We start from the raw sequence: 26,625 nt of genomic DNA, 5'->3' as shown, positions 1-26,625 counted from the left end.
CTTCAAGTAATACCTAACTATTTATATTAATATAATTAAATAAAAAATTCTTAATGTTGAACTCCTCAATGGAGCCTTCAATTCTCTGGTGTAAATAAAGATTACAGAAAATCTTATCTAAACCATATTTAATTATTATGGTGACTCAGCTGAGAATTTGTATTTTGCCTTAAGGTTACTGCTCCTTATTGAGCACTTAACAATAAGTGCTCATAAACTTAGGCTGCTACATGACTTTATCTTTAGCTCTTCCACTCTTCAAATAAGCCACACCTCCAAGAAATTCCCAACCATTCTGTGGGCATGATAATGAGGAACAGAGATTTATAGAAAAGAACAGGATTTCTTTGGGAAAAAGAAAGCACTTCTCTCCATGGAGATTCCAAGAGTTGCTGTGCCAATTAAAAAGTTTATGTCTGCAGAATAATTATTACAAGGCAGGTCATTTCCTCTCAGGGTCTATGACCCAAACCTAATGATGACAGCATCTCTGGTATCTACAGGTTGTATCCTCCCTATCAATTAGCTCAATTCCGTTTTTGAATAAGGCTGCTTCAATGTGATTATCAGCTTCTTGCAGAATTCCCAACACCTATAGTTAAAACATAGGTTTAAAAAACATACTTAAACAACACTTAAACCCATCTACTCATTTTCACAGAATGGCAGAATCTCAGAATATGCTGAAGGCACCCATAAGGATCCACAAAGTCCCTGTCATGGACAGCACCATCCCCAGGAGTGACACCTTGTGCCCAAGAGTATTGTTCAAACACTTCTTAAACTCTGTCAAGCTGGTGCTGTGTCCACTTCCCTGGGAAGCTTGTTTCACTGCCCAACCACCCTCTTGGTGAGGAACATTTATCTAATATCCAACCTGACCCTCCCCTGACACAACTCCAGGTCATTCCCTTGGGTCCTGTCACTGGGTACCACAGAGAAGAGATCAGTGCCTGCCCCTCCTGTTCCCCTCACAAGGAAGGTGTAACTGCAGTGGGATCTCCCCTCATTCTACTCCGGGCTGAACAGACCAAGTGCCCTCAGATGCTCCACACATGGCATCTTACGGCCCTTCACCATCCTCACTGCCCTCCTTAGAACCCTCTCTAGTAGTTTAATATCCTTCCTATATTCTGGCAAAAAACAGCACATTGGAGGCATCCCTCAAAGCTCCTCAGTCCTAACTTTCCTCTTCTACAACTATTTAAAACAGTGCATCAGTAGAAAATACATAATACATAAAAATACATTTTCAAGTTCTACAGTAGGTATCTAAGTGCATTATAAACATTTAGACAGTCAAGAAATGATGTTTACTACTGAGAAAAAAAAAAAACAGCATCAACTGCAAAAAAAGCAGGTATGGCTCAAAAAAAAAAAGGAGAAGGAGATAGACATGGGAAAACCATCGATTTCAAACTGGATGCCTGCATTGTATCAACTATACTAATATTAGAAAAGAATAAGATAAATTATTATAAAACTATACGAACTAAGATAAACTATGTTTTTAGCATAGCTGATAAAAGTTGAGCTATAACACAACATAATGAAGTAGCAAAATCCAGCAACTCATTCTGTTGCCTACATTCTCTAGTGTCAGCCCACTGTATATCACACTGATGAACTAACCTGCAGACTCGGGCAGGAAAATACAGGTTCTGCCAGGACCGACAGAGGTACTTAGAGTGATCGATAACCCGAATCCAGTCCAACTCATCCATAGACACCTCAATGTAGTAGGAGTAAGACCTATGGATTGTCAAAAAACACTGGTTAGAATAAAAGTCAACAAATTTTAGGTATTAAATTTTACACTGATTTCTGGATTTTCAGTAGAGTTGAAAAGAAAACTGTTCTTACCCAGACCCTTGTGTTGAAAAGAAAACTGTTCTTACCCAGATCCCTATTTTCGAACTAGCTTTGAAAAGAAGTCTCACAGTTAAGATGTATTCTCAGAATGATTTAAAACATCCACACATTCACAATCTATAGACATTAGATGAGACTACTATGCCTAAAAAAGTGAAATGGAGACTTTTGACTCTGCCATAAAAATCATCATTTGTATTCCCTCCTCACAGAATAAAAGTAAATCACCACCAGTGATACAGTTGTACTTCTATTGCCAAATCAATAAAGAAAAAATTAAAACCATTACTAGATCAAAAATGCAAATTCAAACTCTTCAGTTGAAAAAGCAAATATATTTTATTAGCATTTTCACTTTATGACCATTTCACAACTGAAGTTGCTCTTCACTTCTGACCCTTTCAGTTCTTTATGATCCATCACTGAGCCTGTCATTACTTCCTTACACATGCCAAAATTACCTCACAAAAAATAAAAAACCCACTGAAAGAATCTGTCTTCCTCCTGCTTATCAGTTATGTTTACCTTACAGCTTGCTGTTAAAAGAAAGCAAACACAAACTAGAACATAAAAGTTACAGCTAATTCCTTATTATACCCATGACTGTAATGCTTAGAATAAAGTAGAAATTTCACTTGTAGGACTGCAAGTCACTGAATATATGTTTCAGAGTATTTTCCTAAGGAACTAGCCTGCAACATTCACAGGCATTTCAACAGCACCATGTCAGCACTTAACATCCTTTCACACTGATTTCTACAGAGGTGTTGCTCTTAAAGAGTTCTACACAAGCATGTCTTATTGAACATTAACGTCTTTGTTAGTATTTCTAATTTTCCTGATGACTTAAAAGAGTACATACTTAAAACTATATTGTTTAAAAATCCTTAAAATGTTTGATAGCTGTTAATACCTTGGAAAGGTAAGGCTGAGTCTTTAAATGTCAATTGCACAACCAGCTTTCTCATTCACACCAATCAGATGTGTGATACTCAAACCCACATAAACACAACGTGTTTTAGCAACATTACTATTACTAACATATGTGTACTTGACCAAACTAGGCAGCCAAGTTTTAGAGTTTGAGCAGTTTGTATACAGAAGTAGAGGTTCTCATCATTGCTAACAAATATTTGTAACCAATACACAACATGATACTTTTTGGTTTCTGAAGATACCAAACAAAGAAATATTACCCCAAAAATACAAATCCATTATCATACACAATGGTATGCCTTTAATTTTTTTAAGGCTGGATAGCATCTTATTTGCAGGGGCAGTTTGGATAGCCTCCCCCTAGCACTTTTACAGCTAAGATTCTGCTGTTAACACCTCTGAACTAGAGGTGTAAAACACCTGTTAGCTTCCATTTGGTTCTGTTAAGAATATCCAATAGATCAGAGCTTCACACAGACCGTTAAAACTAAGAGAGTAGCTTAAAAATTGTTCAACAAGAAGCCATCATGCTGTACAGGTCTGTTCATGTCTGTACAGACCTTCTCATGTATCTCATTAGTCACGTATCCCAGGAGAAAGATGCAGTTTAGTGGCCAGCAATTGTTAGACAAAGATGGCAGAAAGGAAAAGATCTCTACAAAAAGCAAGAACAATCTCAGAGTAAGAGAGACATGGACATGTCTGAGCAATCCCAGATCCTTAAGTTCTTGGCTGGCCAATTTCTGCACAGCTCTCAGGCCAAACTCTTCTCATGTTCAACTACCCCACTGTAAATTGTTTTCCTAATATTTATTATTAATTTATCTTCTTGCTTGCGTCCACTGCTCTTTGCACTCTCAGCACACAGCTTCAAGAGAACTCTGTCCTGGTATTTTCTACATTCTTGCACTGAATAGGTGAGGAGAGCAACAAACTCTCCCTTCTAAGCCTGCTCATCTTAAAACAGGAGGTTCTCATGTGCTCAAGCCTTCATCCTAGTGTCCTGTTGAACTCAGGAAGTCAGTATCTTATACTGAGGAGCCCACAAATAGACAAAGTACTCCAAATGCCTCCATTTCCATTTATCTTAGACAGTTGAGTCACTGGAGGGAAAAAAGCTTGACAATTCATAGAACAGAGAATCAGAGAATATTCTGAATTAGAAGGGAACCCCTGGGATGATAAAAGTCCAATTCCTGGCCTTGCACAGGACAGACAGTGCTAATTCCAGTACTATACCTGTTGAGGAACAAAAGAAAGCCCAACAGCAAGCTTTCCACAGAAATCAGAATGATTTAAAAAGAAAAAATAAAAATCAGCAAGACATAGAAACTAGATATTAAACCATTGAGCCCTCAGTATTTCATGAAGACAAAAAACTCTAGAGATCCACCTTGTCAGATATTCTGCCAGCAACAACAGTTTGTCGTACAAATTTCAGATGAAGCACACAGGACACCAAATAACAGATAACTTTGTAACAAGTTATCCCAAGGAGAACATTTTTTCCTTGAAAATCAGTTCATAAATTTGGTTGATCCCCTGGCACAACTAGTATAGTATTATATGAAACGGCTCCTTATACCTTCAAAGATCCACTTTTTCATCTTCACAAAAGAAATAGAAGTGAAACAAATTTCGGTTGAACTGAAGTAAGAGAACTTCCTTGAAACAGTTAAATAGCTAAAATTAATTAAATTGGTCTTGAATTATTAGTAACTAACTCATGTAAAAATTTATTTAAATTTACAAAACACCTTACCCTGACTAAAACTTTTATACACCCTGTTCTAGAATAACATGGCTTGGCTAAAAAAGCAAAATGAAAATATTCTGCAACGCTAAACGGGGAAGGAAAAAGGAAAAAGGAAAAAGGAAAAAGGAAAAAGGAAAAAGGAAAAAGGAAAAAGGAAAAAGGAAAAAGGAAAAAGGAAAAAGGAAAAAGGAAAAAGGAAAAAGGAAAAAGGAAAAAGGAAAAAGGAAAAAGGAATCCCTTATCAGAAAGGTAATAAGGTATGTAGTAAATGTATAAGGAAGCTTGTTTTATTGTTTTTAACAGCTTATGAATACCTGCTGAGCTGTCTACTAAACAGTAACATGTGTCATAGCAAGTTACAAAATTAATATATTAAATTTCTCAGAGAAAAAGGACCCTGCAATTTTTCTACTTCAGCAGCTTCCCAATTGCTCAAATGATCTTAATTTGAATTTTCATACATTCTATAATAACCTGAAGTAGCTCAGTAACAACTGGCTACAGCATCTATGACAATTCATATTTCAGCAGTCTAACCATGAATTGGCTTCTAATAACTACTGTAGTCAGTTGGTAATTCACATTCTAAATAAATTTTACTACCTCTGAATTACAGAATCATAAAATCATTTAGGCTGGAAAAGACCTCCAATATCAAGTCCAATCTTATTGTCAAAGTGGGCCATTTCTTAACTGTTTTGATATATTGAGAAAAATTGGAACAAAAGAAATCTTTCAATGTTTGAAATGCAAATATGTAAAAACATTGAAATACTTTAGGGTAGTTTAACATCTGTAAATACGATCTGGTGTGTAAGTAACCAAAATTACATTTAAAAATCAGGTTTCCAAATAAACCATGCAACTGTCAGCTCCAACACTACCATGCCATTCCCATAAACTATTTAAATTATAGCTTGCACTGCTACATTATCTCCAGGACAAAATGCATTACTTTCCCTTTTTATGTCACCTTGGCACCTACCGACTGTCTCTGTCCCACAGGAGAATTCGTATGTGGTTGATTATGGAGGGCTGGCCCAGTTTAATCTCAATGCCGGAGCGGCAGTCATCGTTGATGGGGTGTCGAGAGAACCCATGATCCAGGTCATAGTTCTGAGTGTCTCCATCCAACAGAGCAGACTTCAGCTCCCCTTTTACAACCTGTGCTCCATACTTCATTGTTGCAATATTCTCCCCTGGTACTAAGAAGAAAAGGGAATAATTTCTTAAATTTTACACTCAAATTAGATGTGCTGAATATCAACTCTATTGGGTCAGACCAAAGATTTATTGCTAGTATCCTTTCTTGACCAGAAACACACGCTCTAGGCAAAAAAAAAAAAAAAAAAAAAAGAAAAAAAAAAGAAAAAAAAAAGAAAAGAAAATAAGATAAAGAGGCATTAAAAATATTTTGCTTCTTCAATTTTATTTGGTATCTCCTACATGCTTTACAGTAATAAAGCTGTGATAATTTACTATTATGTAGCAGCTATATTCTCAGTCCCCTTCATGATTTTACAGAATTCTGTTGCACCTGTCAACTGCTCTTTGCTTTAAGTTTGGGTTTTATTGGAGTTTTTTTTCCCCTAAATGGAAGAAATTTAAATGCACAAGATGTGTATCAAATGTTCAAGATCCATCCTGAATTTGTAGAGTGGTGCAAAGAAGCAAATCCACATATGCTCCTCTGACAGCTACACAAGCTTCCAGTATCCTGCAAAGCTAAATGAACCCAAGTGAAATGGGAAAGTTTTGGCTACTTAAGCTTTGAACTCACATGGAAAAGCAAGCTTTTTTAAACCACCATTTCACAGTAATAAGCCTGTGTCCTAGGAACAGCTTCCTTCAAGCTAACTGGGAATAATGATCCTTAACTTCAACTACAGAACAAAACTCTGTAAACTAGTCTCTTCAACAGACATTTTTAACTGCCTTGTTTGAGGAGAGATCCCAGAAAATATGATCTGAAAACTAAATGATGAAAAGCTACCCCAAACTTTTCAGGCAGGTTGACAATAGAAGTATGAATTTTAACAGGCTGATAAAAATTTGCTGTCTAAAGAACAGAATTTGAAGTGCTAGTCAACATTTCCATAAACAGAAAAAGCTTCAAGATCCTGAATGAGTACTAAAACAACAAAGAAATTCCACTCTCCAAAAAGCTGTGATTAGGAGAATTTTATTGTGGAGATAAATATCCAGGAAAAGAAGCCACAGAAGGCCATATGACTTATTCAAATGTATCTAGTGCACTCTCAACAGAATGTCTCACATAAGAAGACTTTTACAATACCCTAATATTAAACTCATATGTTTAAATATTAATAACTATAACTTCTAAGGGAGAGCAAAGAATATGCAATTCTAAGATAGCAGTAATTCTCAGGGCTCATCATGCATGACTGAGAATACAGCGCAGACTCTTAAAGAACACAACTTTTTTCCTTTGCTGTGGGTCAAATTCACACATTAGATGGCTAAGAGTATCTTTTTAAAGCTTAAGTGTTAGATACTCTCATTGAATTAACAGAGAGCACAGAAAAAAAGTCAAACACAAAGCACATTTTAGGTTTCCATTAAAATGACTTCAGAGACTTGTTTAAACTATTTAGACAAGCATGTAAAGAGTAAAAGAAAAGTCATAAGTAGCGGAGAAATTAAGAAAATGTTAATGAAGTAGAAAACAAGTCACATAAAACCATTTAAATATCATATTTCTCACAGCCAATTAATTTTTATTTTCAATGATTTTGTAGAACTTTTTCTATTAAATTACCCCTGCCTCTGGGAAAACAGTATTACATTCAAGTTTGAGAAATATCTGAGATACAAAGCAAGAAAAATAATTGACTAATATGGAGAAATAAAAATGGTAGGAACAGTTACATAACAACATGTTTCATACTTGCAAACCTTTTGCAACACACAGTAATAGATGAAAACTCAAAGCACAAATTAAGCATATCCTCCAGACAACCACAGTCACTAAATGAGAAGGAAGCAAAAAACCTGATGCTTACTTAACATGCCCCTGTAGTTGAGGTCCATGTCCCGACTCTCAGAACGAATCTTAATGGCATCTAGGATGGCATCAGGTGACAACAATCCAGAAGGTCTTACAACATTCAGTAGCTCTGTCAGACTCATTAGTGGCAAACGTACTGCTTGCATGATTTCAGCATGGTTTTCCTTGGGGTTATGTTTACACCAGTTCATCAAAGCTTGGAAAATGTCCTTTTCAGGAGCTGCAAATGAGTCTCTCAGTACAATACTTAGAAGAGCAGCCTGGAAAAGAGAAATATGAACAAAACATATACCTCCTAAATAAACAGAAATTAAGTTGAATTTTATTTTTTTTCAATCAAGGGAAATTCAAATAAGGCAAAAATGAATGGCTATTTTACCTTATAGCTATTAAAAATAATCTCCAAAGGGATGACTCCCTGAAATTGTAGATTATTTTAGTTATGTAAGAATTACAGAATCCATTACCAAAATAATAGGCAATACAACAAAATAACTAGAGAAAACTGAAATGTAGAGAACTAATCAAATCAATACAATACCATTCAGTAGTGCAAATTTACTTTGGAATATTATAAGAGATTTGAGGACTTAACAGTATAGCTCAAAATATTCCTTTAAACTTACATTGCTATATGACCACTGATGAGAAAAAAAAGTATTGCTTGAAACCACTTTTTTAACCATTTCTAACTACTTGGGATTTCTGTGCTGTCAATCTTTCTCTCTCTTTGGGTACCAACTAAGAATCATCAGGTAAAAACTCCAGTGGCTTTTATTCATGTAGAAAACCCACTGACTGCAAAATGAAGACACAAATAATCAAAAAGCTTTTTGATTTTCACTTAGCTAGCAGAATCATCAGAAACTTGCCTAGAAAATGGAAAGATCTCTCCTATATACCAGCACTGGCTATGTCAAAGATTTCAAAGTGTGCACTTCCTGATGAATGTTGTTTGCTCATTTCGTTATTGATAATACACTCTCAGAATTCAACTTCAGCAAACAGCATATGAGAAAGTACAGAAAAAAAATATCTTTTTTCCTTACACAATGAGTAATTTATAGCAGGGTCATATACTCATTCAAGGAATAGACCCTTCACAGCTCTTCCCCTAAGAAAAAAACACTTTAAAATGCCCCAATTAAAGCATCATTCATTCAAGGTGCTCTGCTGCTTCATGTGAACCCAACTTGAAAAACACACTCACTATTAAATTAAGTTCAGCCCAAAGACCCCTCTAGAGTAAATGCAAAATTTCAACTTTGTAGAACAGCCTGACTCAGTCCCGAATATTTATGCATCTAACAAAAAAAAACACACACAAAAAACCCAAACCACCATACCACACCACCATATTCTGCAAATTCAGAGCATGATGACAATCAGCAATATAAATCACAGTATCCTCTAGAATGCTTTAGTTCATCCAGCAGAAAAATCACCCATCACTGATGAAGCTTGTATCAAGGAATTAATAGAACAAAGTATGCCCTGTCACATTCAAGTGTGTATTTGACTTCCCCTCTGCAGCATTCAGAAGCCAAATTTTATTATACCAGGAACAGATGAAATAAGACAAATTAAAATTAGATTGCCTGCTGCCATATTTTAGAACACTCCATTAGATATAGTATATTAAACTATATTGATTGGTCAATACCTGAAAACTTCAGAACAGATTGCCAAAATTTCCAGTTCAGCTTATCTTGAGCATTTCCAACCATCACAGTTTCACAAGCATAAAGTAACTATGAGCTTACACAAGTTTTTAATTGGTGCCCTCATTAGTATTTTGTCACAAAACTGTATTACCATTGAAATTAGCAGTCTTGGGGAAAAGAAGTACAAACTAAAGATATACCTTAGAAAGTGACAGGAAGCCTTCGCTGGAGAGCACCTCTTGGGCATTTCTATCCATGAACATACAGCACATAAAAGTTAATTTGGGAAGAGAATAAAGACTGGCAACATCAAAAGTCATACAGACATTCTGAATATTAAGTATTGTGCAAAGATACTCAGATGTGGAATCCTCCAGTTCTGGGAATCCATATTTATGTGCCAGGCTTAAGAAGTCAAGAAGAACCTCTTCTTTCTCATCTCGCAGTGTAGCACGACCAGTGTAAATGTATTTCAACAGCATGGTAAATGCTTCTGCAGTGGTGTCCTGAAGAGGAATTTCTGCTTCAGGCTGAGATTCTCTCATTCCTCCATACAATAATGCTCTACAAGGAATAGAGTTTAGATTAGATAGTAGCTTATCCCTCTGGCAAAATTCACAGGGATATTAAATGTATTTCTACTGAAAAATTTCCAGCTCCTAAAAAAAACTGGATTAGTATTATTCCTAGTTTTAAAATATATATTCATCTGTATCAGTCAAACTTTTTCTCAATTCCAATTCATCAAAATCAAACTTGCTATCTCACTATATTCCACAGAAACATACCATTTATACTCTGAGAAATCAAAACAACTTTGCAGTAGTACTTCCCTGCTCTTAAGTTCTCTTTCTCTTGAATTTGTGAAACTACCTTCAAAATCCAATTTAATGAAGGTCAAAAGAATAACACTATGACATGGTATTTATCTTTTTCTATTTGAACACAATGATTTGATGCGCTGGGAAGCATTCACACAGAAAAGGTCACACTCAATGGACAGACGATTACACCCTGAAAAGTTCACAGGGAAATAATGTTTATCTCATCTGCACAAAAACTTCCTGTGAGCCTGACAAAAAGCCTTACTCACCTGAAATAATGGCATCTAGCAGCCAGGATGACTCTGTGTGCCGGAAAACGCTTCTTTTCCACAATAAAGGTAACGTCACTGTATTCCTCCCCGTTCATCAGGGCACCAATGTGCTCGGACAGAATGTGGACGTGGTCGATCTCCCCCACAGCCGTGTACGGACGAAGCGGGTGGCTGTTACTCATCTTGGAGGGATGGTGGTACTGGTAGCCTAAAGCACAAAGAAAGCAAGCAGCATTATACAGGGCAAAAATATTAAAAATAGCAAGCATAACTGCAATAATATAACAAGTGACTAATCTAAGTAATTATATATTACAAGAAAAATTAAGCTGGGGTTTTCTATCAAAGTTCATTTTCAACCAGACTCAACATAGCTGGCATTAACAATTCTAGCTAAGTATCTCAGAGAATTATCACCTTGTTACTCAGTCAACCCATTTACTTAAAAGAAAAAGTTGCCAACAAAGGGAATTAAAAATTAAACTATTTCACATCATGTTACCATTAGAAAGCAATTTTTATCTGAATTAAAATGCACAGACACAAAATACAAATAAACAAGGTAACCAATTAAGCTTAGTCTTAACTCTCCTGTCCGTACTAGAATCAGTGAAAAGTAAAAACTCTTTTTGTAGATTTCTATTCAGCATTTCAGAATTGGGAGAAAATAAACAATCAGGAAAACTTTTAATAAAGAATAAAGTCCACCAGAGAGAAAAGCTTTACAATGTACAGTTCAATTTTCTTACTCTTTACATTCTGTTTTCTTGATGACTTTGTTCCTGCACACATATACACACACACATATAAAGATATATATATATAAAAACATACCTCTCAATCATAAAATTAGGAGATTGCCCACTAATGTGTAATACAGATAAATGCTTTAGTCATATCTTCTATAGAATTCTTTTGTTTCTTCTTCATTCACAACAGGTTTTAGCTTTTTATGGTTTTGGTTTATTTTGGCAGAGAGACTTTCTGTAGTCTCAATGGCAAGAGCATCCAAAACTGAATTTAGGTCTTATACTGGCTTCTACTGTGACACTTTGGTTTACTTTTCTTTAAAAAGAAGTTGGTTGTTTCAGATAATGACCATCCATATCTTCAGAGGTATCTTCCCTGCTCCAGTTACTAGAACTTTTCAAAACAGGCAGATATCCAGTGCTAAAAAAGGTGGTGTACCACACAGTGATGAGGCCATACCTTACACACACCTAACATATGAATCTTTTAAGTCAAATATTCATGACTGAAATACACTTTTAGATTCCACTGTAAAAATACTATGAGAAAATATGTTTAAAAAAACCCCAAACAGATGCACTTAGGGTTAATTATTATTTGCACTTGAACACATGGAAATGCTTTATCCAAAATCAAGATACTGTGGAAACACAGTCCCAAAGAATCTCAAATGAAGCTAAACAAAAAGTGATAGAAATAGAAAACAAAATTTAAGAAAAAATACAGCATACTAAATCAATCACAGTGCACAACACAAATGGGAACAAACTCCCAGGTTTCCACTGGCTGTCTGTGCTACTTGAATTAGAAGCTGCGTGCCTGTGTAGCCACTGCAGCACAGAATCAGCAACACTAGCCAAGATAGTGGAGGCAGCCTACCCATGGGAACACAGAACACTGTAGTCATTCTTCTATCCTGACATGAAAGCAAATTACTTTTCAGGTTTTCATCATAACAGACTACTTCTTCCACTTGCATTGGTTAACCTACAATTAGTCAAGACAATTTAGATTTATTCTACATACACTTCCAGCACGATTTACTTTCTAACAAGCAAGATTAAGCTGATTACATCAGCCCAGCAACATCTGTTTGTACCAGCAACACCACTTACCACAATGTAATTGTTTGACACTTCATAGACAATGGTAAAATTGAAATGTCTTCGAAATAGAAAACTTTTTATTACACTGAGGGTGTATGCAAAAAGATGTTATTTGTTACTCAGCTACAGTCTCCGGTCTGGGTACTCCTTGAAGAATTCCATACCACACCCATAATTGCTGTTGTTGATCTTCATTTGCAATAGTCAGGCAAGCCAGCTACATGTGAATTACACATCATCAAGGAACTCTGTACAATCTCTCTGCTGCTAGTTTAAACATTTGTTGATTCAGGAAGTTGATTTATGATACTTCATTCATGTACAAATATTGACACATTTTAATTTTACAATCTATTTTTATTTCAAGTTTTTTACTACATTCTACTTCTTTGTTTCCTGAATCCACTCATTTTTAAAAAGAAGAACAAGTACTGTCTGAATAAAACTGAAAGACTGTATTAACTTTGCTTTCAGTAGCTGTGGATGTTGTCATGTGCCAATAGGGCAAAAAGCTCAAGGGAAATTGTTTCTATTTAAGGTTAAATAAACAAATAAAATCAAAAGCACACTTCTCTCTCAAGAGTACATAAACCTCTGTCTAAACAAGTATCAGTGTATATAAGAGGGCAAAGTCTGAAGCAGGAACAGTTGCTAGTGACCCGAGGATGGCCAGTCCTTATGAACATCAAGATGCTGAACAGCAAGCAATGAAAGCAGAAATTTAGATATCGGCCTGTGTGTAAGCAGCAAGGCAAATTTCTTCTGATGTGTAATGCTCTCCAAATTGCTGGTTCCATGTACTATTCCAGCCATCAGTTACAAACACAAACCTGCTGAGCACAGGAAATACAGGACTCAAATGATGGCTACAAGCTGAGGAGGCCTTTCAACTGTTTGAATGACCCAAAGTGCTGGGCACTGTCACCTTTACAAAACTATGGCCATGCCTATTCTGTGTGCCATGGGTACCTCCAGTATACTGAAGAAACACACCAACTCATCTATTGTCTACGAGTACAGATTTCCAACACAAGTTCTGTCTGTACTGTGGACTTTTCATATAAAGACCTGTGAGACAGTCCTGCCTCCAAATATAGAACCAAATAATACATGACTTCATCACCTCCTAGGCTGGATTAATTAATGGTACAAATTCAGGCAACCCTTTAAGTGATCTGTACATTTCTTGTTTGAGGAAGTAAAACTTAATAACCTCTTTAGTTGTGCCAAATTGCTAAGTGCTCACAACTTCCCCGTATAGCTAAACATGTCTTTTTCTAGTTGTTATTCGAAAGTAATATTTATGATTAAAAAAAAAGTGGATGCTGCTAAGAATTTGCACAGAACCTTCCCTGAAGCTCCTTCTGGTTCTTCTGTCATCAAACAACATCACCTTTTCAGAAAATACAGATGCTTACTCTTCCTGGCAGTCAAAGAACATGCCATTTGTAAGCCTGCTGCCAGCACCACAACCTACTTCCAGGAGGTATTCAGAGCTAATTAACTGCTTCAGGAGTCAGCTGCTGCAGCTTTGGTCATGACACAGAAATAAACAATCAAAACAGTCTTCTCAGTGATTTTGAGGCACCATTAGAACTGCAACAATATGAAAAAGCATTTTTTAAGTCCTAAGGCCTACAAACCACTTTTCTGAACTCAGGGAAAGACATGCTATTTGGTGGCCATCTTTAACAGTGAGCATGTGAAAAATGCAGCCCGGTATTTATGGCATAAGGCAGCATGCAATGCTACATAATGTGTGCTGTGCCTGGAGAAACAACAACCCCCTCCATGCTTTCAGTTTTCTGTACTTCTACTCAGTAGGTAATCTGTAAGAGGTTATGGGATACAAAAACATCATCTAGGAAATTTAGCAACAACAGCAATGACATCCTTTCTGAACAACTCTCAGTTGCAATGAAAGATCAGCATTCAGTCTCTTCCCGCCCTCATTTAGGGTAACATTGAAGGATCCTCTGAAAAGCAGTGCTGCTTCAATGAAACATGGGAGTGTTGTTTTTCTACCAGGTAATAATGAATTATTTGAAGAAAAATTTTACATAACATGAGTAAAGAATGCTTACATAACAGCTCTATCAAAACTTTAGAAATAAATGCAAGTAAACAGACTATTGCTAGAATTAATTTTTTCATTAAACAAGTCCAGCTTATAGACACTGAGCAAATAACTTCATACTCTTAAAACAACTAATTCCTACATCCTCTAGTTTGTACCTAGCAAGCTAATACTTTTATCAGAATTAGAAAAAGAAAATTTTCTTAAATTTTCTTTTACATTCTCTTATCTAAAAATTGTTTCTCAGTTGATTGGATGGCACTTGAGTAGTATTTCGATTTTTTGTAATTTCACTACTTCATAATTACTTCATATATTGTAAAAAAATTCCAGTAAAATATTACTTTAGTTTCAATTTCCATTACCACAGACTCCCAGAACATGACAGATGTAACAGTAACACTACTGTACAAACATACCACTGGTTCAAATCATACTGTTTTTGTATTTCCAATGGATACACATGTCTTTTCATAAATATATAATCTCAGGAAACAGAAATTTTCACTAAATACTTCAACATTCAGAGTGTAAATACTTTGCTTCTGTCAGAACCCTAGCTCCTTTGCACTTCCAAGTAACTATGGTTAGTTCAACCAAAGTTGAATCTGAGTGAAAATTGTAACCGGGGGGAAAAAAAACCAACCCCAAACAAGATTTGATACTTTGTAGCCAAAACCACAAATAACATAATCAACTCATAGGACTTGAAAAATCGACAGAATCTGAAAGCACAAATAAGGGCAATTCACAGAACTTCCAAGTCTCATCTCCAACCCTTCTGTTGTGAAAGGATTAAAAGGAAAGCAGATGGTAACATTAATGGAGACTAACCCCACCATCCAATCACAGCATTCTAAACAGCAATTCAGTACAAAAAAATGTTTTGACTCAAAGCATATGGGGAGTTATGCCCTGCTCATCTGCAGACACATTCCTGTCACTTAAGTGCTGTAGTGCTAACATTTTACACTCCGCTCAGAATTCCGCTTTCCTGTCACAGAAGAGAAGGAGTAAGTTTAGCAAAGTACAAAGAACAATATACTTAGTGCAGATTATTTATTAACACATATATAAAATTAACCTGGTTAAAATGGCATACAACAAAACCATTAAAATCTCAAGAAAACACATGGGGCCCACTCACCAGCGAAGCTGTCTGAAGACCTGCAGTGGGCGTAGCCCGTAGGCAGATTCCCTGCCTCTGGGAAATTAGGGTTCTTCGCCATTCTGAACAACGGGCAGACTGAACAGCAAGCTCATAGAAATGTTATTCAGCAACATCCAGCTGCACAGCAACAACTGGACCATTTCCTGGAACAATGCATGAAATACACACCATCAGAAAGCATGAGCACAAAGCCTAATGATGAAAGTGAGAGAGATGCGTATTTCTCAACTCCTTGCAGAAATAAATCCTTTAAAAAGCCTTCAATTTAATGGGAAAACTTCTAAAAACAGAATTCAGGAATAGCATCGCTATTCTGAGTCATCATAACTTAATTTTGACCACTAATATTTTTAACCATCACAGAAGAGCGTAACACATTGCTGTATTTATTATAAACCAAAAATTTCCATCCTGCCATTTCTGCTACATCCCAGCATTAACATCCCTGAAAACGCCATTTTCCCAGATGGGTGTCCTAATTAAACCAGGTCCGTACATACTGTGTAACACATGCATTATTCCCTACACAGACAAAATTCTCCAAGTGTTCTTGCCTAACTAAAGTTTTAGGGGTTCTGTTTGGGTTTTGGTGGTTGTTTTTTTTACAAAACTTAAGGCAGTTGCTGACCTTTCTATTGCACAAGCCTTTTTTTAAACAGGAAACCAAAATAAAACTGTAAGGTCAGGAAATGGAGAAATCCAGAGGCTTGACTTGCTTAAATACATAACCAACATAACAAGTCTCTCTTAACAATTACAAATTACTGTTAATCTTCCCATTAAACATTCCAGGAGGAAAAATTAACTGTATTTAATTTGCTAAATGGATGATATCTTGATCTATGAATTCTCTCATATGGGTCACTCTAATTTTTTTTATGGGATATGTTTAAGGGAACAAAGGAGGCGAAGGAAGAAAAAAAAATTTAGGTGGTCTCATGAACTAGGAAGTAATCACACCTTAATCCTGCAAATCAAATCCAGGCTTTTTGGAAAGAAAGTCTCCTGGTTTTTGAGGATCAAAATGTAACATGTAAGTATCTTTCCTATAAGTAATGCATGTTATCAAATTGCCTGTGTTATCAAAATACATAGAAAAGCCATTCATTACAATTCTCGGGATCTTTTTTTGTTAAATTTGAGTAAACATCTCAACGGAACAGTTCTAGCAGCTGATTTAGAATTGTAACAGAAGACACACCAAATACACCTGCTCTGTGAGCGGGCTCAAATTAAATCCTAAAACACATAAAAGCTTAAATGATTCCAGCACAGGACTTTAAGGAGGTCTGTTTGCTGTGCTTTAAAAACATGAGCAAAAGACATTGTCCGGCAAGCGAGATCACCGGCAGATTGCTACCAAGTTAACATCAAGTTATTTTACTTTAAATCTGATAATATGTCTTCTAAGCTAAGAGTAACTCCAATGAATCACAGTAGTGCGTAACTTGCAGAGTGGTTAAACTACTACGACACCAAAGCACCAGGGAAAACACTGAGTACTGCGAGAGCGTCAAAATACCGAACTTATACTTTATATGAGATAAAATTCGAATTAGATGGCCAAGGAGGGCCTTGAGGAGCCGGCCAGGGGCGGACGAGGGGCCGGCAGGTGAGGCGGGCGCGGAGCGGAGCCGGCGGTGCGCCCAAGGTCGCGCCCGGGGCAGCCCGGGCCGCCACCGACCCGCAGCTCGGGAGGCGCCTGGGGAAGCGACCCCGGCCCGCTCGGCCGCTCCTCCCTCGCCTCCACAACAAGGCACTTCAGGTGAAACCGCTTCCCCGCCAAACGCGCCCGCCGCCTTCCCCGGACGGCAGCGCTCCCCCGGCCCGGCCCGCCCTGCCCGCGCCCGGCGGGAGCCGCCGACGGCAGCACCTCCGGACCCCGGGCGGCCTCGGAACCCCGCTCGGCCTGGGGGTCGCGGCCGCCGCGCCCTCCCGCCCGCGGGACTCACCGGCCCCGCCGCCGCCGAGGCCTCCTCCCCCCGCCCCGCCGCCGCTCATACGTCACGCGGCGGCGCGCTGACGTCACCGGGCAGCAGCGGCCTGCGTGTGACGCAAGCGGGCCCCGGCGCGCCGCGGGAGCGCCGCCGCCGCCGCCGCCGCTGTGTTTCCTGCTCCGCCCCTGGAGCGCGGCGGGCGGGACGGACAGAGCGGCGCGGCCCGACACCGGCACTGCGGCTCAGCGAGCGGTGTTAACCTTCCCCGCCACCCGCCCGCTCTTCCTTGGCCGCGTCCAAAAGCCCCGTTTCCTTGGTAGCGGCGTGCGTGGCTCCTGCCCTCCGGTGCGCGTCCTACTTTCCTGCGTCAGGAGAGCTTCTCCCAGCGGGAATGGGGAATGTGGGCCTGTCGCTGTGTAACCGTGAGAGTGACTTCGGCTGCACTGCACGAAGCTAAATTTAAGCCCTCCGAGAGGCAAAGCACTACACGTTATTTAATGCCACGCTTTATTTAGAAGAAAGGAAGCCTTCCTTGGAAGAAACAAAAATAGCGGCGTGTAATCAGTGAGAACATGGAACAATTTCAAAAATGTTCTACATCTAAAATATTTTAAAAACGTTCCAGGTTAAAAGACTTACCATTAAGTGTTTTTCTTTAGTAGTTTATTCTTGGATTTCCTATCTGTGGATACTGGTTTAAATTAGTTCTCAGTATGACAAGCAGCAGTACCTTTTTCTCAAAAAAACCCAAACCCACACCTTGTCCACTTCATCATACTTCTGTAACTAGTTTGTAGATGCCAGTGGATTTTTACTAGTTCCCTCTTTACTACCTCAAAATCTATAATGTCCACATTTTGTCAAGCATATAAAAAACCAAGGGTCACTACAAGATTAGCCAACGTGCTTAGAGTAAATTTTGATTACTAAGCAGAGAAGCTTTAGCATAGCCTGCTCCTACTTCTGTAGTTATCCACTGGACTACATGATAGGAAAGATGTGTGCCAATGTCTTTCCAAACAATTCCATGGGCAGCGTGTGTTAATGTCTTTGAAACAGTTCCTAATGTCTCTACCAACTTCAATCTGCAGGTTTGTTAGAGCCCAGAAATTTGACTCCTGAAACAAATGGGTCCCCATGCAAGCCTGAGATTCTGAACTTTGGGGGGAAATGACATGTTTATGGAGGAAGTATGTGGTAGGCAGTTCAGGAAGGCTGTACCTTCCCAGTACCTCAGCCAGTGGGGAAAGGAGGAGGTTGGGAGTTTATAACAGGTGTGCCCCCAGTGAACTCTCTCCCTTTATTAGAACAAATTTGCAGCACTCCTCTGTCTCCTTTGTGGACACTGGCTTTCCACAGCATGGCTTTTCTGCTCACACAGGGGCTTTCCAGGGTCCTTCCACCATCTGGGACCAACATATGACAGGAGGAGCTGGAGTCAAGCCTCACCCAGTTTTTAGGTGGCCAACTCCCTTTGGTGCTGGCCATCACCAGGCAATTGATTGGGCTCCCAGGACTGTCCAGGAGACAGAGAAATGGACCAGTGAGCTCTGTGAAGAGTCCAGAGGAAAGGACCACAGGAAAGGACCACTGGAAATTTCACTGCTGAGTACAATGATTCAAAACAGAATCCTCAAAGCAAAACAGCGAGCCTTTCCATCATCTAGAATTCAACAATAAGCAAAGCAACACATCATCATGCTTTAACATTTCTTGTAGTTTTCACCAATGCTTTATTGGGAAGTGAACTGCAATGCCTTTACACTATTCATTAGCCTTTGATTACACTACACATTATTTGGTAGCCACATAACTGAAGAAGTTAGGTGCTATTCAAACCAGAGTGAGACAAAGCAGAGGGTTTTAGAGTTTGTGTAACACATGGAAATGCTACATGTCTTCCTGCTGCTCACAGGTGTGTACCATAACTTGTTTTGGGAGGGCAGATCAAATGTCTAGTAGTAGGAAACTGTTGTTTCAGATACTCTTTCATTGATTTCCTAAGGCAGAATATACAGAGCATTTAAGTCAAATACAGCCTCATGTTTCTACTGAAACAAAAATTATGAGCAAGTTCTTCCTAGTGTTGAAAGAGACAAGGGTTACTGTGAGTTAGCAACAACAAGACCTCTTTTCTTGGCTATCACTCAGCAGTCAGAAACTGAGCTGAAAGACTGAATTCTTTCTGCTGTACAGATTTATTCCCTCTGTAAAATTTCTTTTTGAAAGACTGCTTAAGGCTGCTCCTTAAAAGAGTTTTGCTTGGAATAATGTAAGTAAGATTATGACTTTTATAAGCATGCCACTACTCCAGTCAAAATTAGCCTGACTTTTATTTTCTAGTATACAAGATAGGATATGAAGCCTTCAGGATATTTTGACTTCATAAAAAAATATACTGAAGTTTCTTTTTTGCCACCTCATTGATGCTCATCAGTAGTAACACAGGAGGTGTTGTCATTGCTAGTTTAAATCTAATCAGTGTGATATGCAGTGAGCTTCTGGTCACTTATCTTTTGACAGCGTTTATTGAAATATTAACATAATCAATGTTCAAGAGGAGAATCTGTTTAAGTACTCTTCCAGAAAATGATTGAGTGTTCCTAACTGGAAACAATTTGCAGTGACATCACAGGACAAGAGAAAAGGAATCCAAGTGAGGTCCCAGGGGATAGTTTTGGAGGAGACTCTCAACATGACTGATTCCTCTCTATTAAGCAAATTTCACAAACACTGTTTCAGATTTTGTCCAGGAGTCTGAAAATGGGTCTCTTTTATACAATATACTTCACTGGAACTAAGTGAGAGTCACCATGTGGTTAGGATTCAAAATTTCAATCCAGTAGCCATCAGGATCCTGAACAAATGCAAGTCCTTTCATTTTACCTATTAGGGAAAAAACAAAAGATAAAATTAAGACTACATGACTGGTTCTAAATGTCAAATATGATCACTTTGAAAAATATTTTTCCTTTTGCATGAGAATTAGTTCAAATTTAGATGGATAATTCGAAAAACATCCAGATTAGTTTTTAATCAGCATTAGATCTTTGTATGCAAAAGTGTCAATCCTACTCTCAATAAAGCAGTAGTTAAAAGTCAACTTGCAATTCCATCTTGTTGATTGAAGTTTTTTGCATACGCCCCAGTAAGTGTTCATCCTCGAAATTCAGGAAAATATTTTTGTGCTCTGGGGATGTTTTGATATATTTTCTTGAGCTGGCTTTGCTGTTATAAAATCCTATGTTCCTCTACCCTATTAATCTCCCATCATTTCTGACTCCACACTGAACTTTCACCATAAAAATTTTACCTCTGACATGGTTTACAGTATACTTCTGCATCACTTCATAAAGCAGAGAAATGCAGGACACAATTGTTATAAATTTTACTGTTTATATTATTCCTTAAAACAGGGTCCCCAAAAGTTGTTTTCAACAGTAGATCAGGATAGCACAGGTCAGCATGTTATCTTTTAAGTGTTAACCACACACTTGTAGTTATAGTTGCTCCAATAAGTTATTTACTGTAACAGAAGCAGCCTAGCTCTTAATATTTTCTAGTCACAAGAACAACTGAGAAAATAGATGTTTGACCAGTAAAGCAGGAAAGTAAACCCAAGGCTTGATCTCCCAGCTTGCTCTGCAAAAAATGTGAAGCCCAAAACTTCTTCCTCCTCCTTGTCATTGCTGCATCAATTTTGTTTCTGAATTTTAAAGAAGAGCTTTTGTTCTGCCCCCACCCCTTGTCTGCTTCAGTTCTTGTGATTCTCTCCATATATAGTCTAAGCTTTTACTTCTATGTACTTTCATTCCTACCACTGCACTAAGTCAGCAACTCTCATTTCAAGCCTCTCACTGTTTAACAAACAGACAAATTAAAAAAGGCTCAGAAACTCTAAAATGCTAGAAATACCAAGATCTATTCTTAATTCAAGAAATCAAGTTACGTTTACAGCTATATTTCTTATTTTGCTTCAGCTGAGAACACAGAGAATAAGATGAAAATTACTTAAATCTGTTTTAATTACTAGTATTACATGTCTGTTTTTGAATGCATCAATTCTAAAAATCTCATGAGGTCTTTTTATGTAAGAGAATCCAGCTGAAAAATGCAAGACTTCTCACCACTTGCAATATTTTCACATACACATTCTTTGCTTATATACTCTCTAGACATTTGTGCTATACATTATGCAAGTCAATTATTATATAAACTAATGGGGCTATTCCTACCAAAGCTGAAAAAGCCAGTTAAAAATATAATAACTAGTAGGTTGTATAGCAGGTGTTAGGTGGATTTACATGAAAATAGCCAGAAAAGTCAAGAATGACTCAGTTCAAATGAGTAGGAATTATTGTTTTCTGACTTATTTTCCTAAGCAGATTGTTATTCCTTCTTATTTTCAAGCAGATGTGCCATGTAAATTTGATCCATGTTACAGTAATTCTGTAACAACTCTAGGCAGCAGTATGCATGACATGTCAGGCTGCATACAGAAAGCATGTAGCAGACTGATTTATTATTGTTACTGAGATGAATCTATTGCCAGTTTTGCCCACTCTATAAGGTGGTGCAGGAGTAACTGGTTCTAGAAACCTCTAAGCAGTGGCAACTCCTAGCAACACATTACCCAGCTTTCCAGGAAGATCTCATACACAGAATATACTAAAACAAAAAAAAAATTTACTTGCATTTCTGGTCAAGACTTACCATCATCTGGTTTCTTCACAAATTTCACTCCTAGCTCTTCAAACCTCTTACAAGCTTTATAGACATCAGGAACAGCAATTCCAATGTGTCCTGTGCAAGAAGGTAAAAAGAGTGAAGTGCATTATAAATATTGCTGAGTGTTCTGTGGAAGTTAGTTCAGTATTTCATGCTGTAGTTCAAATAAATTAAGACTATATTTAAGAACAAACTCCAGGAAGAGCGTTTTGGGTATTAACATTATTCTTCTTCAAACAGTTGTCTTTTGATAATGCCTTTTAAACACAAATGTTAGAGTTGAAGTATCTTGTGTTGTTTAGACAAGAACTTTATTTAGAATAGGAAAACCCAAGATTTTCAATCAAACTGTTATATCAGCATGTTCTTCTTTGAAGCAGAGCTCCATAACAGGATTTTGCTGTATTTGCCCTGTTTGACAGCACATGGACTTCACCATTAATGCTGTTTTTGCAGAGACTGACACTAGTGCTATGCAAGGACTGAGCTTACAAATCACTTCAGGAGCTTTAAATGTCAAGTGGCTGGACCAAGTGTGAAAACTTATTTCACAGCAGTGACCTTTCAAGCACTCAAGAGTATCAAATCAAGCCACACAAATAATATCCTCAGTGCTATAGATGAGTGGAATTGTCTTCCTACCTTAAAATCATTAACTAGTGGATTATACAGCAGAAATCCAAGATTAAATCAGTTTAAGCACCATGATAATCTAATATACAACCACAACTGATGTTCTTCACTCAGTAGTTACAATTAGCATGTGTTGGCTTGCCAGAGGATTAGATTCTTGATAAAGAGTGAAGCTATGGCTCATTACTCTGAAACACATTGCTTCATTTATTTTCATCATCCTTCACAGGATACATGTTGAAAGAAGAGAGATAAAGGATGAAAGGCAAGTTTTCTGCTTTCCAAGAGTTAGTACATTTTATTTCAAATATTAAAAACTATAAACACAAGACTAAAGACCTACCAAATCCACGGGGATCTGAGTTGCCATTGTGGTAAGACTGACTGTCATCGTTTTCAGTGCCCCAGTTGCTGTAAGAAGTAATTATTACATATTGAAGAAAAGCATTAAAATTGACTAATCCTAAATGTTCAGTTTCCTTGGGGAGGGTAAATTGTTTCTCCTAAAAAAAGAGAGAAATTCAGCTGTTGGCTGCATTCATTAAACTACAAAGATCTTCCTTAGTTATGGGCTCCAGGGATGGTCTTGGGACTAATCCAGCCATGTTCACATTCCCTCACTATTATTTAGGCTCCACATTTGAATGAGTCAGGAGTACTCCTGTCTCATTCAGCTTAGGGAGGTTTTGCTGCACAAATCAGTTGAGCTACCCATCACTGGGGAACAGCAAGTGAGGGTAGCAGGTCATGCAGTTAAGACAGCATTTGGGAGATTGTGTCTGCACAATTATAATGATTAGGAGCATTAACCAAATTGTCCTGTTTACAGGAAGCACATGTTTTGACTTAATACCTCTTCAGATTAGATTCCAAAAGCAATAGTTACCCATTATTAGGATGCTTTGGGGATCCAAAGAAAGGTCCCTAAATTACTTACACACATGGCATGCATGTAAAATGTATCAAGTACTGTTTCATATTAGTGTTCACCTAGCAGTTTGAAAGAGCTCTGAAAGAGGAAGATTAACCTGTCCAAGTATCCAATCTCAGATATATTCTAAGTTTGTATGACAGTGAAGATGTATCCCAAGTAATGATCAAATTTTTTATTAAATCTAATGGGATTTACACTTATCCAATACTTTTTAATCACTGTTACAAAGTGTCATCTCTCCTTATGTAAATACTTACTGTGTCAGTTCAAGTGTAGCTTTTCTAGAGAAGGTCCAGGGTGTTCTCTCAGCTTTATCTTTTGGGATATCGTTTTTATCTTCATACCCCAGGAAATAGAGTGAGAACTTCATAGTAGGAAAGTCAAATTTTTGAAGCAGTCTAAAGGGCAACAATTATTTTGAAATAGTAACTTAAAAGTGTAGTCAGGCAGCTTGCAAATAAACCAAGATGCTTCTCCTATAGAAGAGTTATTTCCATGAATTTTTATTGTTCTATAATCCATGCCTTAAAATAGCTACATTTTAAACTATCAAATAAAAATACCCCAGAACACCTTACAAACCTACAAAATTTAAAATAATCATATGTTTAAAAACCAAACTACCAGTAACTGAATAGAAAAGTCAGTACAAAGGCTTGGATCTTCAGATTGTCACACTGTTACTTATCTGTCTTTTCACAGGAAAACCTGTAACCACTTTAAAAATCACCAAGGAATAAAAATATATACTTTGACTCTTACTCATTCTAGAAAGCTCACTGGTACCAGACAAAGTTTAAGAACACAGCAAACATACCTTTAGATGAAATACATTTGCAGTTTCAATAGCTAGCTTTAATGATAAAATCCCTTTCAGATGTGACAATTTAATAAATTAAAAATACATGAAGCATACATTTTTATGTAAGACATTTAATTGGAGCAAGTAGGCATGCAAAATTAATCTAATTTCTTTTTTACAAGGCATTTAATTTTTATTTTCACACATTTTCACTACAGTGGAAGTAATTTATTTTATTTTAGTCTGGACTCATTTCACGATGTTTAAAAACATAACTCAAATGCTAAGAAGGCACAAAACCCCCAGCATAAATGTGTTAAGCTACTGCATGGCACATGCCTTCCAAAAGCCCTCTCCAAAAGACTGAGTCTGGACTTTGTCTTTATCCTTTATTGATTTATTCTCATGTGATTGGAGGCAGTCATAAGCCTCCTCATTATAAGCGCAGTCATAAAAGTTACCAGTCAGCTGCAGGCTCAGTGAAGAGGAAGTAAGCAAGCTGTACCCTGATAATTAATGACCTATTTAAGAAAAAAAGAAATTTCTAGTCAAGGACAACATTAGTTCATTTGCAGCTTAGGCATCTACAGCTTACTGCCAGACCATCCAACTAAGCATCAGCTGATGGGACAGCATTGTTTATGTAGTTAGACCAATTAATATAATTACATCCAAAAAAAATAGTTATTTTCAGAAGAACAGAAAAGAACTTCAAACTTATCACGGCATACAAATTCCACTCACGTCATTCCAAGTATCCTTGTATAAAAATCCAATGATTTCTTCGGATCCTTTACTCTTAACATTGTCTGCTGAAATATAAAATCCTGAGGGGAAAAAAGGTTTATACTTTATACATCAACCAAAATTGAATTATGGGTATTAACAAAGATGCCAGTTAGTAATGACTCTAAAACCAGGAGGCTCAGAAGTAAGAAAGAGAATTACTTCAAGTGTAAATAAAAGAGAATTACTTCAAGTGTAAATAAAATCTTTTGTTCTGATTCTATACATACAAATTTGTGTTAAATAAATATGTCTTTGTAACGTAATGTTTAAAACAAATAAACAATCCCATGAGTGGTATCATTCAATATGTATTACCAGATGCATCAAAACAGAGTATCCTTATATTTATTTTATGGGACTGTAGCATACATGAACAACTTCACACACAAGTGCAACAGACACATGAATATTCAATATTGAGCCTCCTAGACTCCTGAGCTCATTATTTTTATTATTTCATGGCACAGGTATTGAACTTCTGTCAAGCTTGATTATATCTTGGCAGCAAAACCGGCCTACCACTCTGTAAGGATATTTTGTTGAAGCTCCAAGGTAACTATATACCAAGAGGCTTGTGAACGACCAAGCGGATAAAAAGTACGTGGTATAATAGTTGACAGATGTAACGAGGGGGGGGTGGGGTGGGCGGGAGAGGCGAATAAAAATAATTCAACTACAATGTTCTCCTAATAAAAAGTAAAAAGGTTTGGGACGTTTTGACGGATCTGTGTGTGCCGCCCCGGCAGGGACTGGCCGGAGCGCCGCGGAGCGCTCGCTCCGAGCCAGGACAGCCGCGGGCCCGGCCGAGCGCGCCCCGCGGGCTTCAGCGGCTCACAGGGACCGGCCCGGACCGGCCGCCCCTCGCCATGACCCCGAACCCCGCCCGGCTGCCTGAAAGACACCCCGCCAGGGCAGCTCCGGGCCCGGCCACCCTTCGCTGCCCCGCCGGGACCCGGCCCGGCCGCATGCCGGCTCCCATGCCGGCTCCCAAGCCCGGCACGTCCGCCCGCTAAGGCGCCGTGAGGGGACCGGGAAGGAGCGGGCGCCACAGCCCCGGGGCGCGCCCGTCACCGCCACCCAGCCCACCTTGGTGCTGGCATCTGGCTCCGAGCAGGCAGCGTAGGCTGCCTCGTCCGTGAGCCCGCTGGGCTCCGCGGGGGCCGCCATGTCGGGAGAGGAGGGCAGAGGGGAGGAGGAGGAGGAGGAAAGGGAGGAGGAGCAGACGGGAAGGCGGCGCTGCGCCCCACGCCACCAGCGGCCCGGCCGCTCCGTCGCAAGGATGCCCGAGGAGTGCTGCGGAGCTGTGGGATCAGATGGAGGTCTGCCGGTTCATCCCTAACTCAGAG

At 38.3% G+C, this 26,625-nt stretch overlaps 2 protein-coding genes across 3 annotated transcripts in view; both read right to left on the bottom strand.

Moving 5' to 3' along the window:
- The window catches only part of BTBD9 (BTB domain containing 9), a 113,991-nt gene extending 96,528 nt beyond the window's left edge, over positions 1-17,463 (bottom strand). For both annotated transcript variants that reach the window (XM_058020004.1, XM_058020005.1), the window contains exons 1-7: positions 17,409-17,463; positions 15,433-15,599; positions 10,350-10,560; positions 9,457-9,820; positions 7,588-7,852; positions 5,550-5,769; positions 1,633-1,752 (exon numbers count right to left, since the gene is read on the bottom strand). In XM_058020004.1, the coding sequence (XP_057875987.1) occupies positions 1,633-1,752; positions 5,550-5,769; positions 7,588-7,852; positions 9,457-9,820; positions 10,350-10,560; positions 15,433-15,514 (1,262 nt within the window). In that variant the 5' untranslated portion in view covers positions 15,515-15,599; positions 17,409-17,463. The remainder of the gene's footprint in view (positions 1-1,632; positions 1,753-5,549; positions 5,770-7,587; positions 7,853-9,456; positions 9,821-10,349; positions 10,561-15,432; positions 15,600-17,408) is intronic.
- Positions 17,464-19,092: 1,629 nt separating this feature from the next.
- On the bottom strand, positions 19,093-26,474 carry GLO1 (glyoxalase I). Its single transcript, XM_058021439.1, has 6 exons — positions 26,366-26,474; positions 25,235-25,317; positions 23,946-24,086; positions 23,098-23,165; positions 22,107-22,196; positions 19,093-20,279 (listed from the first exon to the last, which is right to left on the bottom strand). The coding sequence occupies exons 1-6, from the start codon at positions 26,444-26,446 to the stop codon at positions 20,191-20,193; spliced, it is 552 nt and encodes a 183-aa protein (XP_057877422.1). The 5' UTR covers positions 26,447-26,474; the 3' UTR covers positions 19,093-20,190.
- Between the last annotated feature and the right edge of the window lie 151 nt (positions 26,475-26,625).

Source organism: Melospiza georgiana, chromosome 3 (genome assembly GCF_028018845.1).
Source record: "Melospiza georgiana isolate bMelGeo1 chromosome 3, bMelGeo1.pri, whole genome shotgun sequence".
Classification (NCBI taxonomy): domain Eukaryota; kingdom Metazoa; phylum Chordata; class Aves; order Passeriformes; family Passerellidae; genus Melospiza; species Melospiza georgiana.
The sequence above is the reverse complement of the archived record's forward strand: the minus strand, read 5'-3'. Positions and strand labels throughout refer to the sequence as shown.